This window comes from Zalophus californianus, chromosome 4 (assembly GCF_009762305.2).
Source record: "Zalophus californianus isolate mZalCal1 chromosome 4, mZalCal1.pri.v2, whole genome shotgun sequence".
In the NCBI taxonomy this organism is placed as follows: Eukaryota; Metazoa; Chordata; class Mammalia; order Carnivora; family Otariidae; genus Zalophus; species Zalophus californianus.
In genome coordinates, this window is record NC_045598.1 from 13,489,875 (window position 1) to 13,509,819 (window position 19,945).

At 55.3% G+C, this 19,945-nt stretch overlaps 1 protein-coding gene across 2 annotated transcripts in view; it reads left to right on the plus strand.

The window, feature by feature from the left end:
* The window catches only part of PAX7 (paired box 7), a 94,247-nt gene that overhangs the window by 38,527 nt on the left and 35,775 nt on the right, over nucleotides 1-19,945 (plus strand). For both annotated transcript variants that reach the window (XM_027570309.1, XM_027570312.1), the window contains exons 5-7: nucleotides 11,866-12,065; nucleotides 18,002-18,167; nucleotides 19,509-19,711. In XM_027570309.1, coding sequence (XP_027426110.1) covers nucleotides 11,866-12,065; nucleotides 18,002-18,167; nucleotides 19,509-19,711 — 569 coding nt within the window. The remainder of the gene's footprint in view (nucleotides 1-11,865; nucleotides 12,066-18,001; nucleotides 18,168-19,508; nucleotides 19,712-19,945) is intronic.

Sequence of the window (19,945 nt, forward strand, 5' to 3'; positions counted from 1 at the left end):
CTCCAAATAATTCAAGCTAGGAGACGGGAAGATGGGGCACGGGGGAAGCAGGTGTCAGGCATGGTCCTTGACATCAGCCTTGTAAAGGTCAGTTTCCTGATACCGTGATAACTCTTTCCCCTTGTTAATAACAGTGACAGAATCTGACTGGTGAATGCCGAGGGAAGGATGGTGGGGGAAGGGAAAGAGGACCTAGGTAGGGAGCCAGGGTGGAGAGAAGGCGTGGAAAGGGGTAGGTCCGGAGGCTGAGGGGGGTTGGGACAGGCTGGGTCCTGGTGAGGACTCCAGGTATCCTGGGGCTGTGGTCTGTCAAGAATCTGATGACCCAGGGACACCTGGGTGGCTCAGTCGGTTAAGCGTCTGCCTTTGGCTCAGGTCACGATCTCAGGGTCCTGGGATCGAGCCCCGCATCAGGCTCCCTGCTCAGCGGGAAGCCTACTTCTCCCTCCTCCTCTTCCTCTGCCCCTACCCCTGCTCATGTTCTCTCTCTCTCTTCTCTCAAATAAATAAATAAAAATCTTAAAAAAAAAAAAAGACTCTGATGTCCTAGACACCATGGCAAGAGGCCGGAGCAGGGACCACAGAGAAGAAAGCTCACCTGCCAAGCTTGCCCCCTGGCTGGGCCCACCTTGGGCTGAGTCTTCTTCCTGCCAATCCCAGTGTGAAGAACCTGTCAGGTTTGGGGTCCGTGGGGGGCGGTGGGGCTAAGGGCCTGGCACACTGTTTTAGTCCCTCCATTCTGATAAGAGGTAAGAAGAGTTGTATGCTTCTGCCTTTCCACAGAGCAGCATGGTTTTTGTGTTTGCTCTTGCTGTTTCTCTCTGAATTTCTGTAGAACAGTCGTTCCAAAGTGTGGCCCCCTCCAGCAGCATCAGCACCACCTGCAAACTTGGTGGAAATGCTCCTTCTTGGCTCCATCTACCTAGTCAGAAGCTCCCCCCCGAGGGCCCAGCACTCTGTGTTTCAGCAAGCCCTCCAGGGTCTTCTGATGGCCTAACGCTGGTCCAGAAGGTGCGAGGGAGGGGGCTCGATTTACTTGAAATGTATTTGGTGACTTTGGGGACCCACCTGGGTTGGGTGAATGGAGGCTTTACCACTTAGCGTCTGGAAAGCCTCCACCTCTTTCTGAGCGTTTCCCAAGGAGCACCGAGAAGACCGGGAGGAATCCCGCGAGAGGCCATACCGCACGCTGAGCTTCCGGCACACTGGACACCCTCAGTCAGCCGTAGCCCCGTTCTTCCTTCTGTCGCTACGTTACTTGTCAGCGGTGAACCAGTAGGAGAAGAGCAAAGTGTTCCACAGGGCAAATGTTGGTCACCTTTGAAAACCAACCTCGCCAACCGTGAGAGCAAGAGAATCACAGCATCTTGGAATCACAGCTCAAAGGGGGATGATTTAGTCCCGCCCCCTTTCTTTTTACAGGTGAAGAAACAGAGGCAGGGGACACAGCACGAGACAGCCACCCCGTCCTCCCCCCACCAGCCCTCTTCTGGACACTCAGCCCGCCTCTTCCCACCTTCTGTCCTGTCCTGAGTTATCTTGCACAGAGACTCACAGTGAGGAGTCCCAAATGAGCCCCTAGCTGCTTTCCACGAATATCTTTGGAAGCCAGACGTGGTGTCTGTTTCATTCTGTGCTGCATCAGCCGTGGCTAGCTCAGAGCCTGCACGCGCTCAACACCTATGCGTGGAGTGGGTGGATTCCCATCCGGGGGGCAGGAGCCTGGGCAGGGAGAGAGGGCGGCAGGCCCCGGGGGCCCCCTGCTCTCAGTGGGTGCAGGGGATGGCCCTCCCACTGGCCCACCAGCACCCCGGCACCGGGACCTGACTCCGAGCCGGTGTCTGCTTCAGGACCAAGTTTTCCAGGGTTGGGGCGTCTGCCTGACATAATACGTAACAGTAATTAAGAAATAAGCCGCCTTGCCCAGCTTCACAGTGATCATTTGGCTAAGTAACTACCATGGTCCAGTGCCTCAAAAATCACCATTAGAGTACGCTCCTTATGGCCATAAAATTTCTCGTTTTCTGCCTTTCATCGGCCTCCCCCTGCAATCTTCGCCTTGCTTTATTTATACATTCGTCCTCAAACAATGGCAATAAACTCTTTCCCAGAGTGTTGCAAATCAGAAATTTGTCCACATTTTTCCACCACCTTCCACTGTGGACCTGCTTTGCCTGGGAACAGCCCAGCCAGGCCAGCTGGAGAGGCCGGGTTGCGGCAGATTGATGGGAGCATGACAGGGTGGGGTTGCTGGGGAGAGAGGGCGGGGAAGGGCGGCGGAGAATGCACCATGAAAGGCCTCTGGCTGCCCAGCGACCAGCCCAGCCTGAGACACAAGGGGCCCAGGACTGGCCTGGGGAGGGGCAAGGAGGGAAGGAGAGGGATGCAGAGGGGAGGGGAGAGATAAGCCTTCTTCCCTAACCCCTTCCCCTAAGAGAAGAAGAAGAGCCTGGGGACGACTGAGAAGCCCAATAGGAGAGTCCTGAAGTCTGTCCTTCCCTGTCCCCACAAGAATCAAATAATCTCAGGCTGTCCCACACTGCACCAACATAGAATCCCAGGCCCTTTTGGAGCTCATCCCTACCCCCATCGATTGATCATTATTTACCCAGCAATAGTCATTTATTGAAAGCTCTATTGTGTGCCAGGATCGGTACTGAACTCTGGGAGTGTGAAGTAGTGAGTAAATCAGATATACCCCAGGCCCCCTTCTCAGGATTGTTCCTAAAAATCCAGGAGGACCTCTGGTTTTTAGGGGTGGGAGAATTTGTGCTCAGAGAGGGGTTCAGGCTTGCCAAAGGTCACACAGCAAGTTGGAGGCAAAGTCAGGAACAAAATTCAGGGCTCCAATCCAGAGCCCCTAGTCTTTCCAACCAGCCCACAGACTCCCTGGGGACCCGCCTCTGGGCAAGTGACCATTGCCTCATCTGACTGGGGTGCTGTGTGCCTGTAGCCAGGGTGGAGGGCACTTCTGCGGTGAATATTTGCATTTTACTCTGGAATTTCTGGAGGCAGCAATAGGTGGGGAAGTAACTCCGGTTGATGGCTTTGGTGTTTGTCTACAGAGAGGAAGTCTGTTCTATGAGGTGGCCTTCCCAGGTGAAGCTTTTAGTTTCTAAGGAGGGAGTCTGGCCTCCATTAATGCCCTGTGGTGGGCGGTGGGGAGGCCTGGCTTGCTTTCCCAGTGATCCAGCTTGACGTTCACCTGTGTGTTCTAGGCTCGGCCTGCACCCCTGCCCACCTTTAAGGGAGTGGTTCTCGCTCTAAAGGCAGGATTCTGAGATACCCGCTGGGTTCCACTGTGGTGGACATTCATTGCTGGAGCTTTTCTTAGTGTGAGGCTGTGGGGCACCCAGTAGGTGCCTAATAAATACCTATTGGGCACATACTCCTCCGTATTCCTTGACATGCAGCGTGACATTGGTTGGGTGTTGGGAGTTTTCTGGGAGGCCTATTTAAAGAAAGGTGGAGGTGGGGGCAGTCGGAAGTTGATGGATGGAAATGACACAGCACAGAATCCTGGGAGAGAATCTACGGCTCTGGGGAAGCTTGAGTCACTTCTTACAGTGTCTGCAATGACAAGGTCTGTGGCTTCTTTGTGAAACCGATGGCTGCCGTTCCTACCAACGACTGTCATTAAGAACATTCTAGAATGATAGGAACCACAGCGCTGTTACCCAGCGCGGAGTAACACCCAGTTATAATAGAGAACTCAGAGTTTCCACCCTCAAGATACTCCCAGTCTTATTGGGAAGGCACGACCTCTCTCTGCGTCAGAGGGTCCTCCGTTCGATGGCGGGGAGACCCCGTCCTCACGCACAGGAAGTTCAGCTAACGATCTTCCAAGCCGGTTGATCGGGTGTATTTGGTAAACAGAACAGATGAATTAAACGTTCATCGTCAGTCTCCAGCAGGAGTCGATGCCCAGTGCTTGGGAGGGTGGCGCGGGTGGCCGATGCCTCGGGGATTTAGGGAGAGCTTCGTGGGCTAGGTGGACTCCTGGTCTCCAGGTGCGGCTTTGCAGGAGGGGGAACTAGGAGGTAGGTTAGAGCGTCAGCCCAGGCTGCTGCGAGGTTTGAAGGCCTGGAAGGAGCCCACGGGGCAAGGCACACCTGGGCCCGTGCCAGGTCCTTGGATGCCCGGCTCCAGGGGTCCTCCGGGGCCAGCTGCCCGGCTTTAACCATCCCTCTGCCGTGGAGTTCATTTACCCCTTTGAGCCTATAAAACGGAGCTGATCATGCCCATCCCTCTTAGGGCTTCTGCGGGACGCTGTGACTGGCTGCAGTAAAGGCGCACGGTGTGGCCAGAACACGTCAGCCGCTGCTAGGTTTATTCTCCTGAGGCCTTCATGCCCAGTCCTGCCGTAGGAGGCTTTGTGCGACCTCAGAGCCCCGTCTTCAGGGTCAGAGGGTCCAGCGAGCCCCCAGGTGGAAGCCCCTCCTCAGGGCCGAGTCTGGAGGCAGGGGCTTCGATGGACGAAGGGAGGCAGGGGCCAGGGGTGCTGAGCCCTTTTCCATCTCTGCCTCCTTCAGTGACTTGGCAACCGGCTGACCCCCTCTGCCTCCTGGAGTTCCAGCAGTGAGCAGGGGCGAGGGGGTGGCGGGCAGAGCTGGGCTGGTGGGCGGGCTTGACTTCTCAGGCATATGGCCCTTTCACAGTGGCTTTGTGGGGCGCCGACGGGTGGCCGGCCTGCCTTTTCCTCACCGCCATGCGGGGCAGCTTCTTCTGGCCGCTGGGGCCCCAGCTGCTGTTTCCCCTTCGCTGACCTTGAGGCCTCGAGCCAGGCCTCCGCAGGCCCCGCTTCCTGAAGGCCAGTCTCCCTCTTGGGTCCTTTGTGCCTGCTCTCATGCCCCAGCGGCATGGCTTCCCTGGGCACCTGTCCTCGGCGGGCACCTTCTGAGTCTGTGGGCCTGCTGGGGTTTGTGCCAAGCACTCGCCATAGGAGAACAAGGGAGGGCTGACAAAGGGGTCGCCATTCATTCAATCATTCATTCACACATGCTCTCATTCCTTTGAGAGCATGTGTGCCCAGCAAATGTGCCCAGCAAACGTGCTTGCCTCTGGGGGCGTGCAGAGGGAGATTAAGTTCTCCCCTGGTCGGCTCAGTCGGTAGAGCATGTGACTCTTGATCTCAAAGTTGTGAGTTCGAGCCCCACGTCGGGGACAGAGACTACTTAAAAATAAAATCTTTTTAAAAAACCCCAGCAGTAATAATAATAACAGCTCGTGTATATTGAGCTCTTACTGTATACCCAGCACTGTTATAAACCCTGGTCTTGTAGTAATTCATTTAATCTTCATGCATGACGACTCTATTATTACTTTCCTCATTTTACAGATGAAGAATCTGTGACCCAGAGGCGGGGAGTAACTCCCAAGTCAGTGTGGGGAGCAGACTGTGATCACTGTGTCAGAGGCATCACTTGGTTTTCTTGAGAAGCAGACACATGGCGCCGTGAGGAGTAGGCACGCGGAGTTCTTATTCCCAGGGACGGGTGGGCAAACGGGGATCCCAGGAGGGCAAGTGACATGGTCAGGGTCACACAGCAGCTCAGGACATGAGCCTGGAGGACCAGCTTCCCCTGCTAGGCTCTCTGAATGAGAGGAGACTCTGGATCTGGAGGCACAGCTGCTCAGTGGGGGCGGGGGGGGGGCTGGATCCCTGCACTGTTCCATTTTAGAAATGAAAATGAAGATGAGGCTCAAATGTTAAACAGCACTGCCCAACATCTATAGCTTGTCAGGGGCAGATCCAGAATTCAAGCCCGGGTCCATCTTGACCCCACGGCTTCTCTCCCCGCCGCCCACCAGCATCTGCCCCTGGCTGCCTGAGCCACATTCCGTAAGGTGGGACCTGTTGGCAGGCTTCCTTTAGGCCCTGACATACCGAGTTCTGCTGTCCGCCCAACACCAAGCATGGCTCTTCCTGTCCTCACATGAGGTCGGTGAGTAAATGGCTGAAATAGCCCAAAGAAGAAGTAAAGAAAAACTGGTGATTATTTGCAAGATTGTCTTAAGGTCACAGGAAGAGTGTTAAAGTAGATGGTGAGCTCCTATAGCTCCTCCTTCTCCTGCCCCCAAGTCACCTGCTTAACATATCCTGCCCTCTCCCCGCCCCTAATGCACAGCTGCTGTCCCCCCTTCCAGAACTCCACATTTGCTGCGAATGATGCCAACAGGTTAAAGAGACTGAGTTGGAAGGACCCTCTTGACCTCGTTAGTTTCAACCTCTTGATTTAGCAGGGAAACCTTAGTTTTGAATATCTGCACCCAGACAATTCCAGCCCTCTACAAACCCTCTCTTCTCTCCCTCATGTGACTTGTGCTTGGTTCACGATTCCGTGCAGAGACAGCTCTGGTTCCATCGTGAGACAGTGTGGCTCTGAATTCTGGCTGTGCAACCACACAGTACCATTTCAAACAGTACTACTTCCTTCTTCCTAGAGAGGCCCCCCCCCCCCCCCCCGCTTCCTGGCAGGAATGTATAAAGAGTGCCCTCTAGTGCCTGAGAACAGTACTAGGCTCTTAGCTGAGAAGCCAGGATCCGAGAACACCCCACAGGGGCTCCACATTTTGTCATGCAAATTATATACCTGAAGTTTCAAGTTTTAAAAAAGCAGCCTGGTGGGGATGAATAGGGACTTTCTGGAGAAACAAAAGCTTTGTTGGGAGAGTTGGGAGTTGGGCCCATTGACTCAGTTGCTGGTGTAGAGTCTGACAGAAATCCCCACCTTGCCAGGGCATCTCAACCCCCAGGAGGCCTCCCAGAAAGCAGGACTGAAGTGAAACAAGTATGGACAGTTTTGCTGAGCCCCAGCAATGAGAGCACAGAGGTGGGCGCCTCCAAGCCAGATGTGGGGGGGACAACCTCAGAAGGCTTCCTGAAGGAGGGATCCCAAGCTGATCGAAAAGGGCGAGGATCAAAGGAAGCTCATGTTGTCCCTGGCACTTTTATTTACTTACTCATTCATTCAACAGCTACTTGGTCATCCACTCTGTGCCAAACACGGGAGATATACCAGTGAACAAAAAAGATGAAACCACCCACCCTCATGGAGCTCTAGTGATGGCCAGGACGATGGTGGGGGTGGGAAATAAAATAGAAGAGTTAGCCCATCTGATTGTGATATGTGGTGTGGAAAAAGGCAAAGCAAGGAAGGTGGGCAGAGGGTGCTCCCTAATATCATCCATGTTTTACATCCAGGCAGGCTGCATCAGGAGCCTGTGCTCCCAGATGCCCGCTCTACTTTGGCCTGGACGGCGGCCAACTGCAGCCCGAGGAGGGCACAGGGAGGGCGCTCCAGGCAGAGGGCACAGCCTATGCAAAGGCCTGTGGTTGCCGCAGGAGGAGAGGGTTGCTGGAGTCCAGGGAGAGAGGAGAGGGCATACTGAAGGCAGAGCCGGGGGTGCGGCAGCTGTAGGGGAGGGTGTTCAGAGCCGATGGGGATTCGGAGTCCCCCGGCTTCGGTGCTGGGCTGGCTGCATGGGAGGCATGAAGAAAGAGGAAGAGGGTGTTAGGGCTGAGCGCCAGGCCTTCGATCTGGACACTGGGGTGGCAGTGCTGAGATGGGCACCCAAGAGAAGTGCGGGCAGAGGTGGTGGACAGAAGGGGCTGGCTTCCAGGGAGCTTTCACGTGGGGTCCGAGCCCTGCCTCTCTGTCTACCCGAGCCCAGAATCCCGGGTCCCAGTGCTTGTATGGGGCCGGGCTCCCACAGGGTTACAGCTGAGCAGTTCTGCGGAGGGGCCGGGAGGGGCTCCCGCCTGGCCCCAGCTCGCCGGACCCCCAGCTGAGCTGTAAATGACTTTTCCATTTTCCGAGACCTGCGCCCAGGCCTGTTTGGTATTCAGGATCGCCAGGCCCACACTCAGCCAGCTCTCGGCTCTGCCCGAATTACTTGATTAAAACGCATATCAACTATTATGTGATTCGTTTCTCTGCCGCAGCTCGAGCAGGGCCTATGTTAAACTGTAATAAAGACCTGGTTAGGAGGCAGCAGGGAGGGGGAGCGCAGGAGTTGGCGGGGAGGGCATCGCTGGGTGGGGGTGTGGGGGTGCACTGAGAGAAGGACCCCAAACCTCAAGGCCCCCGCTGGCTTCCTCAGATCTAGGAGGCCAGGGCTCCCGCCTTCTGAGACACTTCATTTCAAGCGTCTTCCTCTGGCCAGAGGGAGAGCAGGGAAAGTTTGGGGGCGGGGATGGAAAACAAGCTCCCTGGGCCCGCCCCCCCACCCCCACCCCCAACCCCCGCCCCAGCTCAGAAATGGAATTCTCCACCACCTGGCAATACTCTGGGGCAAAGGTGACTCTCACTGGGCTGTGAGTCCTGAGTCCTGGGTTTTCTTCCCAGCCTCGCTGCCCCAGGACTCCACTGATCATCTGTAATATGGGGCTAATACTGCCTGCTCTGTCCTCCAGGGTTTTTGGGAGAGACTGTGGTGGAACAGGGACAGAGCTTGTAAACTGTAGGGTGAGGTTCACATGCATTGGGTGATGACTATTGCTGTGTGTCTGAGTTCAAAAGGCACTTTGTAATTGTCCTGCCAAGGCCTATTCATCTAAGAAGCCTTTATTGAGCCCCTGCTGTGTGCTGGGCACAGTCTCTGCTCCATTAGGGGATCTCCCAGTCCGATGGGACCGAGAGACCCAGAAACAGGCAGGTTCGGGGTACCCTGATGAGCTTTGAGAGCCCATGAAGGGGCACAGAGACCGGCGTGGATGCACTCAGGAAGCCTTGCTGGGGGAGGCCCCCCATAAACTGGGATGAGCAGGAGGGAGCCCAGTGGAACGGGGTGAGGCATTCCAAGCAGAGGAAGCTCACGGTTAAAGGCAGGGTGGTGTGAGACAGTCTGGTTCGGTCACTTAAGGATCCCAAGAGCTGGCCAGGGAAGCTGGTGGGGTGACGGGCTCGTCCGCCCACGTGGTGGGGCCTCACTGGCATCACTGAAGCTTCCAGAGTCAACGGCTGTGAGCGCCGGCAGGCTTGGAAGGAGGGGCAGAGGCTGAGATAGAAGCTGGAAAGGATGCACCCCGGGGATTTTCTATCCACTTCCATCAGCCTAGCCTGGGCTGGACTCGGCCCTGAGTAGACCTCGTTCCTGCCCACTCTTAAGCTTCAACAAACCATACAGCTCCCGTCACCCTTCCCGTCCCTCATCCATTCTATTCCCAGGGCACTCTGAGGCTCTCTGAAGTCCTGCAGCTGTCTTGTGTTCTATGCCTGTCCTGGCCCCAGTTCATACGGAAGCTGTGTTTCCTCCATCGCACTGGGAAATGCCCAGAGTAGGGGGTGATACCTCCTCCATCAGATTGAGAGCTTCCTAAGACGGAGACTGTTTTTCCCCCATAAGGTTGGGAGGTGGGGCTGTTGTATCCTTGCTCCGTATTGGACTCCCCATATCCCTCTGTCTTGGGGGCTCTCCCCACGCCTGCACCAGCCCTGTCCCTCCCCTCTTTGGGAGCTTTCCATCTCACAGCTGTGTGGGGGCAGGGGCCCACCCCAAATCCTCTGTTCAGTGAACGTGCTCCATGTCCACTCTGCCCACGTGACCCCCTCCCTGTTCCCCTCTGGGTTATGCAGTGAATTTCAGGATTGAATCGTTGGGACTAGTTGTCTTTGGCTCTGAGCCCCAGATGTGTTGGGGAAGGTGCCCCAGGAGGCCAGCTGTGTCAGCGTGGTCTCCTCTCAGTGATGGGAAGCCAGGCAGCCGGGAAAGGGGAGTCGAGAGGTTGGATGGGACCCCAGGTCTCTGCCTTTAGGGACGGTGTAGGCAATGATGAAGGGAGGGCTCCCTTGTCATGTGGCGTCACAATCAGGAACAGCCAAGACAAAGCAGGGATTTGTTTGTAATGTAATGTAAATGACTTTTCCATTTTCCAAGACCTGCGCCCAGGCCTGTTTGGTATTCAGGATCGCCAGGCCCACACTGGTCTGCCCAGTGGCCAAGAGAGCAGGGAAGGGGACCTGGGACAGAGGGGCATTACTCAAGATGGCATGACGCCCGAGCCGTGCATCCAGCCCCATGACAATGTTGCATATCGTGCCCTTTGCCATGCCAGGCCTTGGCACATGCTCTTCCCTTGACCTGGAATGCCTGTCCCATCACCTAACATCTAAGAGGCTGTATTAGGCGTTTGGGGGAGGGAGGAGGAGGTTGTCCCTTGTGGAAGAGGCCTAGACTTATTTGTATAGCAGACATTTAAAACAGTTGAACGAGAACAGGGTGGGGATGGGGTGCCAGTGTGGACACTTCCTGAGAGACTTTGTGACTTAGTTTCTCCCATCTGTAGTATGATCACATGATCACTGAGGCTCTTCCAGCTTGACTCAGACTGAACGCTGTGAGCACAGTGTACCCAGCCCGGGGAGGGGGGGAGGGGCAGCACCTAAGAGGTGCTCTACTGATGCTCTGGTGAACAAATGAACGACAGAACACAGAAGTGCTTCCAGGAATTCCAGAGATGGAGATGGCAGGGGAAGGGGAGAGAAATTGAAGGCAAAGAGGAAAGAGAAAGAAGGCAAGAATGGCAGGAAAATAATCTCTGACAGCTTGCTTCATCTTTCCTTCTCCCTTCCTTGGTCTCCTCTTCTGGCTCTCCTCCGTGCTCCCCACAGTCCCCCAGGGGCCACAGAGGGTGCAGCTCCAGAGCCCTGACTAGGCCATTCCTTGCTAGCATTCCCTCTGCTGGACCAAGATGGGAAAGAGGCACAGGATCGATGGGGTTGAGAAGCCAGTTCAGTCCCCAGGGCGTCTTCAGTTCTGATGCCAAGGAGCTTGATCAAGCCCTTCCTGCAACCACCCTGGCCTGGACCTGGCCTGATAACCCCTTCCGAGGCTGAGAAGTAGGCTGGCTCCAGACTCCTGGGCTCTTTTTGCACAGGAAGCAACGGCCTTCATCCACTCCTAGATTCCAGGGTGGGGATTAGTGGGGACTATCAGGTAGGGGCCATGGCCACTACTAAGGTCATCAGGTAAGGTCTCCTCTTCCAGCCTCGAAGGTTACTCAGAGATCCTGAAACATCCCAGGAAGGGCCTGTGTGCAGAAGTCACAAGTCCAAACCCTTCATGTTACAAGCAGGGAAACTGAGGCCCAAGGAAGGAAGGTAGCCTTCCTAGGTCACAGTTCTGGGCATTTAGGGGTGGAGCAAAATCTGGAGTCTCAGCTTCCTGGCTGCCAGCCCTAAGCACATGCATGTGCTCTCTGTCTCCCTCCCTCCCGTTCTTCTGGCCTTCCTCCTTTCCTTAGTTTTTGCAATATTTTCCCCAAATTCAATAGCATTGCTGTTTAAATGGTCATTTAAAAAATACTAACTATAAACAAATGTAAAGAAAAAAAAAACAATAGCTCTGTCACCCTGAAGGCTAATGTTTGTTCATCTTTTGAGTATAGTGTTCATAATGTTCATGCTTCCTTTCCCATAAGTGGGATCGATCTTTGCACACTGGTTTATACCTCACCTTTTTCTTACAGTTAGGTGTATGGAGATACAGTTCATGCACAGCAAAACTCTTTCATTTTGGAGAGTATGGTTCTAGAAAATTTTAGCAAATGTATTTCATCATGAAACTACTCTGAGTCCTATATCAGGGACATCATTCCGTGTCAGTGGACCTAACCTAAATGCCCAACAATAGGGAATTGGAAAACAAAACAGTCATGCCCTAAAGTATTGAACCAATCCCCTAAGCCTGGGCATGGAGGTTGCTTCACACCCTTCGCTCTGGTAAACAGTGCTGTGGGAAACATGCTCCTTGTGCTCAGGAGGGATCTGTATGTCAATGCAGCAATGGGTGGGAAGGTGGGCACAAAGCAGCCCACCGTCTCCCTGGGCCCCCACCCTCTCCTTCCCTCTCGCCCGGCTTTAGGGAACCGGCTGGACGAGGGCTCGGACGTGGAGTCAGAACCCGACCTCCCTCTGAAGCGCAAGCAGCGTCGTAGTCGGACCACATTCACGGCTGAGCAGCTAGAGGAGTTGGAGAAGGCCTTTGAGAGGACTCACTACCCGGACATTTACACCCGCGAGGAGCTGGCGCAGAGGACCAAGCTGACTGAGGCGCGGGTCCAGGTGAGGCGGCGCCCTGGGTGTTTGCCCTGCGGGCATATTGAAGAGGCGGGAATGGAGAAGGGGGAGGTGGCCAGCGTCCCAGGGTTTAGTGGGCCCCAAGAGGGGTCTGCAGCGGGTGGTCCAGGGACCGTGTAGACAAAGAATGCCACTGGTGCTTGATGTGGAGTAAGTGGGCAGCAAGTGGTGCTTGACTGACTGAGCAAGGGGTGGACAGCCCCGGGGCAGCCAGGATGTGCAGTGAGGCCTGCTGGATTACGCTCATCCCTCCAGGGATGAGCCGGGAGAGAGGGCTTGGGATGCATAAAACGGCTCCAAATCTCTGGTGAGGGGAGGAAGTGATTAGGAGGAAAATTCCTGAAAAGCCTAGCTTCTTAAGATAGGTAAGAGTTTCCTGTTACAGGCAGCATGCAAGCACAGGGTGCAGGCATGTTCCTGGTGGGTTAGAAGCATCAGAGGGAGGGTGGGCAGACCTCGAACACTCCCTCCACGCCCTCGAGTGTGCGGTTCCTCATCAGCGGGGGGCTGGGGGCAGGGAGTGTGGAGAAGGAGCAGAGCCTGGGCTTGGCCGGCCCCTCACCTGCCCCCCTGGCCAGCAGCGGCGGAGGGAACAGGCCTCTCTCCCCAGGTGGAGAAGGAAGGCAGAGAGGGTCGTGCTGTGTATCTCCTGTGGGAACCCCTTCCCGGCCTGTCTTCTCCGCAAGCGAGGGAGGTGGGTCGGTAGGCAGGGCCCCCCCAAACTGCTCACTGGGGACTCCCAGCTGAGGGGTACCAGCCTTTGCTGGACACCCACTTTGTTCCCGCCGGAACGCTCAGGCCTTCTCACACATGACCTGGTGGAACCTCGGACCTCCTTGTTAGGCAGGTCACCTCCGGGCAGGCCAGAGGGGCAGAAACAGGCTCAGAGAAGCGACATGCCCAGGGGCACAGAGCTCAGCTGGGGCTGAGCTGGGCTCGGAACTCAGGAATAAGTTGACTCAGAGCCTGGGATGTGACAGCAATAGGGAAAGTTCTAGAAACAAGCTGGCATGTAAACGCTCCAGGAGCCAGCGTACCTCCCTCCACCCTCCCCACCCCCACTCCTGGAGTGGGGGGTCCGTGGCTGCCTTGGAGGGAGACCCCCAGGGGAAGGGGCAGGCGGCAGCAGCCAGCTCATCTCATCCCCACCCTCCTCTCCAGGCTGATACCCGAGCCTGCCCTCGCCTCCGGACCTCCCTCCCCCTGCTCTGATCCTCCTGCAGCTGTTCTCCTGGGCACATTCCTGGGTGCTTTCTCATTCCCACGTCTGGCGGCCACGGCTGCTTCCCACCACCTTGAAGCCTGACCGCTCCTTGTAAAATTTCCTGGCTGTCAGGGCAATGCTTTTATTGGCCCAGGGGACCCAGAAACAGGTGTCACTCAAGGTCCAAGGAGGGAGGGGGGCTGGGAACAGGGGGAGCAGCCAGAGCCTAGGCAAACCCATAGCGAGGGGGCCCAGGCAGACCTCTTGCACATGCTGACTCCTCTGTCATCCTTTGGGCTCCCCCAGGGCAGTGAGTCTCCCCAACTCTGGTCTGAGAACTTAGCTTGATTCCAGCAGGGGAGGGGTCTGTACATGCTGAGTTTGAAAAGAATGAACAAAGGCTGACCCCCCAAAAATCAAGACAAGAATGATAGAACATTTGACCTGGAGAAGAGATTTGGAAGATGGAGCTAAGAGGCCCCAGAGGGTGGGGACTGGGAGCCACAGGCCTGGGTTTCCACTGGTCTCTGGCTCTGATCAGCTGGATCACCTTCAACAGATCAGTTTCCCTTCCTAAGACTTAGTTTCCCATCTACAAGTAAAGGAAAGGAACTAAGTGATCACTAAGCTTCTTAAAGTTCTAGGATCCTTACTTATTGACAATCAGAGCTGCATTGTGAGGTGATGAGATCCCCATTAGTGGCATTCACGCCAAACTACAAAGTCCAGTCGATCAGAAACCCTGGTGAAAGTGCTCCTGCTGTGAAGAGTAGAGCAGGGAGCTCAAAGCCTCCTGAGCACTGCTCCAATTCTGTGGTGTTGGGGTCTCGGGTCTCTGTTTCTAAGAGTCTGTGGTTCTGGGATTTTGCAGTCCTAAGACATGTCATCTCAGTGGCCCTAGGGAGATGATGGGAGCGGGCTCAGAGCCATATGTGAGGTCCAGCTCCAGCACGTACACCTCCGGCCTTAATTTCCACATCTGCAAAACAGAGATGGCAGTAACAGCCTCCCCCCCCCCCCACCGCCTTGTTCTAAGGGTTCCATGCTTACACGTGAAAAAAAACACACACTCAAGGTCAGGTAGCACCATAAGTGGGGTACATTCTTATTAAACTGCACCTGTTCTTGGTGTTCCAATTCTGGCCACGCTGGAAACTCCTGGTGCATTCGTCCGGCACTCACTTATTGAGCACCTACTCTGTGCGGGACGCTGTTCTTGGCCCTGGGGATTCAGCAGACAGAAATCTCTGCTGTCATGGAGCTGATACCCCAGGAAGCGAGGAAACAGGAACACGTGTCAGGTGGGGCTCTAGTAACTCAAGTGCGTTCCCTCCCTTGGGCTCTGCTCCAGCCTGGCTTTCAAAGCCTACAGGTGTTACATGGCATCCCTGATGTCTGGGGGAGACACCCCTGTCTCAGCTGGCAGCAATCCACCAGGACGTGTGGGAAAGGGGATCAAGCAGGAGGACACATGCCTGGGGACCAATAACTTCCTCTGGAAGAATCTTCATTTTTAAATAGCTAGGGGACAACCGTGCATCTTCCTTGGAGGTAAACGGATCTGATTCTTTCCGTAACGGTAGATCATGTTTATGGTGCACTTCTTATGTGCCAGGCATGACGTGCTGTGTTCTGCGTACATTATCTTTATCATTCTCCCTGTAATCCTAGGAGGTAAGTATGATTAGTCTCTCCCTTTCCAGGTGAGAAACCTGAGCTTTAGCTAAGGGCAGAAATTTCCGGAAGACACAGTTACTAAGCAGCAGTGCTGGGACTTGAACCCAGGTCTGCCTGTCCCATTCTTTTCTTCTGTGCTCCATTGAGAGAGGGGCCAGATGGATTATTCCCCTCGGTAAACAGCTGCTTCCTGCAGCGTCCTGCTCCCAGTGCGAGGTGTTGAGGGAAGGATCAAGAACGGATACTAAAACTCAGCCTCTGCTCTCAAAGAACGCAGCCCCGATCAGGGATTCTGGGTGGGTGCTGGGGCTACCCCTGTCCCTGCTGGAGCCTCCATTCCCCACCTGTGAATGGGCAGCTTGCTCTTTCAGCTGAGCCATCAGAGGCTTTCCAGCAGGATGATAGTTGTAGATGTTGCTCTAAGCACTTTGCCGGTGCGAACTCATTTGAGGTCCAGAGCCACCGGAGGGGGGGGGTTGCCATTATGAGGCACAAAGAAACAAAGACACAGAGGGATAAGGGAATTTGCCCATCTTAGCTAGGAGTTGGAGGCAGGATTCAAGCCTAGGCTGTCGGGCTCCAGAGTCCCGGCTCTTAATCATCCAGCTACACTTTGTGAGGAGGGAGGTGCCTGCGAGGATGGAGACATCCCTAGGAAAACGGAACAATAGAGGAAGAAGAGGTGAGAGAATTGATAGCCAAGGGCATGTCATCTCCTCCAGGAAGTCCTCCCAGATTCTGAGAAGTAAAGCTGGAAGCCTGTCCTCAGACCTCCTCCCAGCACCTGTATGTCCCCTGCGCTTACCACCCTGGGAAACAGGCATTCTTTGCCTTGTCTGTCGTGTGCCTAGGCGGAGGGCAGCTTGAAGGAGGGCTGGGACTGTCCCCTTTAGCTCTCCATCCTTAGCATCTTGCTTGGCACAGAGCAGAGTCCCAGCAAAGGTTTGAGAGGAGAAGGAGGGGCGGAGAAGGAAAAGACAGGGAAGGATAGACGGGAAAGAACGTTTCCAACTTTCTTTAGCATTCTTTATTCGAGGAAAGGGTGACTCCCGGCTAAGGGACAGCGACGACGGCACGCCACACGGGAGCAGCGGGTCCCACACCTAAGTCATTCTCCAACCAGCTTCGAGATTGCTGCCACATACGCAGATTGCCCATATTGTTATTCACTTCTAAAATAAAATCAACATATTTTAAAATAAAAGCATCTACCACTGTCACATAAGGAAGGCCTTTGGAAACACACACCAGGGAAGACCAAACAACACAATGGCGGTCCAGCAGGAGAAGAGCACATGCAGGGGCTCCCCTCTGTGTGTTAAAAAGGGACTAAGGCCTCATCAGCACCAAGCCCAGACCTTGCCTTCCACACGCCCGGAAGGCCTGGAGGACAAGTAAAGCGGTTCGGGGCTCTTTAAGGTTTGTGTCGCTGCCGACTGGGATGTCCCTCCAGCGTGGGGTGCTAGGAGACCCACCCTTTGGGGAACACGGAATGGAAACAAACATGAGCCCCCCACCCGCTCCCAGAAGCAGGGAGTGAGGAGACACTGCCCACTCCTCGCCAGTTTAGAAGCCCCTCGGTCCGACGGGTGGCCTCCATCCCACCAGGACGCCCCCGGGGAGGCCCTCAGTGCCCTGGGGAGTGGAGAGAAGCTGGGACCTTAATTTTGATCCAGAGCCCATTTTCACTCCTGATCTGACTGCCTCATCCCCTTTCTCCGTACGTCCTAAACACGTCAGGGGCAGCTATTCTGTTCATCTGGCTCGGAAAGCTAAACATAGCTTCTCTCCTCCAGAAGGATCCGGAAAACAAAAGAAGACACCAGGGACACATAAACACCCTTCTTCCCTCCATCCAGCTGAGACTGCCCTCCCCCATGTCTGCAGACTTGGTCTACAGGTTGGGGAGTCTTAGGTGATCCTGTGCCAGGAGCGGTCACCCATCCCACCGCATGGGTGGGGGGTGGGGGGAGCTCACGGGGAAGCTGGAGGCCTCTGGAGAGGAGGCAGGACCTGCCTGAACTTGCCTCGGAGCCAGTGATGAGGGAATCAGAGAGGAGGCATTGCAGCTGAGCCTGCTGGTCGAGGAGTCAGCTGCAGGAAGAGGGTCTGGGTTAGAGGGAACAGCATGTGCAAAGCCCAGAGCTGGAAAAGGAGCCCCCCTGAAGTAGCCCCTGTGTCCCACACCCATTCTCCTTTTCGGGCCCAGAACTCATTGCAAATCCAGACAGGTGAGTTCTAGAAGGTCACACTGATTTAAGTTGGAACCTCAGCTTCATTACAGCTATGGCTGTGTGGCCTTGGGCAAATTATTTGACCTGTGTGAGCCTCAGTTTCCCCTTCTGTGAAATGGGAATAGGAGGACATGTCTCATGGGTCTCCATATGGGCGTGAAGCACTAGCACAGGGCTTGGATCAGAGGAAGACTCAAATGTGTTATTTTTCCACGGATGCTTGATAAACGCGCGCGTGTGTGTGAGGTGGGTTCTCCTGATCAAGGGGGCCCATGCTGGCTAAGCAAAGTTTAGCAAAGCCAAGCCTCTGGCTCCGGACAAAGGACTGGTTCTCACATCTGCCTCTGGCAGGTGGGTCTCATTCAGGCAGGTTCCCCTCATGGGGCTTCCTGGGGGGGGAGCGTGTGTTAGAACAAGGATGGTCACCCACGTGTCCATCCACCGGGGCGGAAGCAGCTGTAATGGAAAAACACTGCACCCAGAGTCACCCAGACCTGTCTGTGCCTCCAGCTCACCTTGTCACTTGAGCAAGTCACCCGCTGTCTCTGCATCTCCGTTTGCTCATCTGTAAAATGGGGATAACGGCGATCATCCCCTCACTGGGTGGTGGTGAGGGCAGGACGGGATCACGCCCACGGAAGTGCTCTGCTCGCTGTCCCGAGCTGCAGGAAGGTGGGGATCTCCTCCCACGGAGGAGGATCCTGGCTGGACAGAGGGTGATGCCTTGGGGACCAGTTCTAGCTGTGTCTCCTCTCTCCACCCGGAGCCGGGCTGAGGGCTCTCCACTCTCCGCTCTCCACCCCTAGGTCTGGTTCAGTAACCGCCGCGCCCGCTGGCGTAAGCAGGCAGGAGCCAACCAGCTTGCAGCGTTCAACCACCTTCTGCCAGGGGGCTTCCCGCCCACCGGCATGCCCACGCTGCCCCCCTACCAGCTGCCGGACTCCACCTACCCCACCACCACCATTTCCCAAGGTGAGTGCGCAAGCCTACCCGGGTACATCAACCACACCCTTTCATCCCCCCCCACTTCCCAGTCCTCCCTTCCTTAACCAAGAAGGAATCATAAGAGCTATTTTTTAAAGATTTTATTTATTTATATGAGAGAGAGAAAGAGCAAGAGCAGGGGGAGGGTCAGGGGAAGAAGCAGACTCCCCGATGAACGCAGAGCCCTATGTGGGGCTCAAAGCAGGGCTCGATGCAGGGCTCGATCCCAGGACCCTGAGATCATGACCTGAGCCCAAGTCAGACGCTCAGCCAACTGAGCCACCCAGGCGCCCCAGAACTATGTTTTTAAGTGACCATTTGTCTATTTGCATATGGATAGGCGATTAAGACAAAAAAAAGGTTTTGCCATTGAACTTCTTTGTTCTGCCAACAGACCACAGAGCATCCAGGTGAGGATGCACAACATAGCCTCCCTGCACACCTTTAGAACAGAGCTTCTCAAATTGTAAAGTCATGTGCATCTCCTGCAGTCTTGTTAAAATGCCGAAGTGACGTACAAGGCTACCCCCCTCCCTGGGCCTTCCCTCCATTCTGCCCTCCTCCCACACTCTCCCCCACCCAGCACACATGAGCAGTCCCACTACTTGACCTCTGACTCATGAAGTCCCCGTGGCTCCCTCTTAAAGGGCTGGCAGACTGGAGTTCTGGAGAGGCAGGAGACCCTCCCTATGATTCTTGATGAAAAATTGAGGACCATCCCATTCTCTGCAAGGGTGCATGGAGGAGCCCTGGCAAACAGAACAACAACCCCACAGCCAGGAACAGAAATGGCAGCTCAAATCCTGGCCCCACCACTCACTAGCTTTGTCACCTTGCACGAGTGCCCCGACCCTTCCAAGGCTCGGTTTCTTCATCTATAACGTGGGAATCGTATTCTTGCCTCATACCCTTAGCCAGTACTTGTAAAGGCACCTGGCAAGTGGTTGGTGCCCACAAAATGCCATCGGGACAGGCCTGGCTAGATTAACAGAGTCCCCAGCAAGGTCTGACTTTGAGTCCAGATGACATTTATCAAGCACCTACTGTGTGCCAAACACTGAGCCACATGGCTGGTTCACAGTTGCTTTGAGGTTACGTGGAACGTTATTTAGCTGTCAGTCAAGACTTGGCTAGTTCCTAGTGCCCTGCCCAGAAGCCAGCTTGTCCCATCCTGAGTAGTGAGAGTAGGTGGTCTCTCCTTCCGCTGGATGGAGACTGGGAGGAGGGTCCTGGCTTGTTTTCCAAGCAGGTGCTTCTTTCCCTGCGCTGGGACGCCCACCATCTGGGCTGGGGCCACTTGCTCAGGCCCTCTTGTGGGTCTCTCCACAGATGGGGGCAGCACCGTGCACCGGCCCCAGCCTCTCCCGCCGTCCACCATGCACCAGGGGGGGCTGGCTGCGGCCGCCGCAGCCGCCGACACCAGCTCTGCCTACGGAGCCCGCCACAGTTTCTCCAGCTACTCGGACAGCTTCATGAACCCGGCGGCATCCTCCAACCACATGAACCCCGTCAGCAACGGCCTGTCTCCCCAGGTAGGTGGCTTCACTGGACCCGTGTCCAGGAAGCCACGGGCTCTTGGGTATCTTGAGAGAGTTACAGTGCCCAGTGGAGATGCTCCTTCCACTTTCACTGGTCAGTATTCTGGGATCCTTCGCCCTCGGTTTATGCTCTTCAAGCTGCCGGTCTGGGTGACCCAGCAGGCAGATATGGAGAAAGGGTTCTGTCCACCAGAAACACACAGAGACCGTATTAGAGATGTGCTCTGG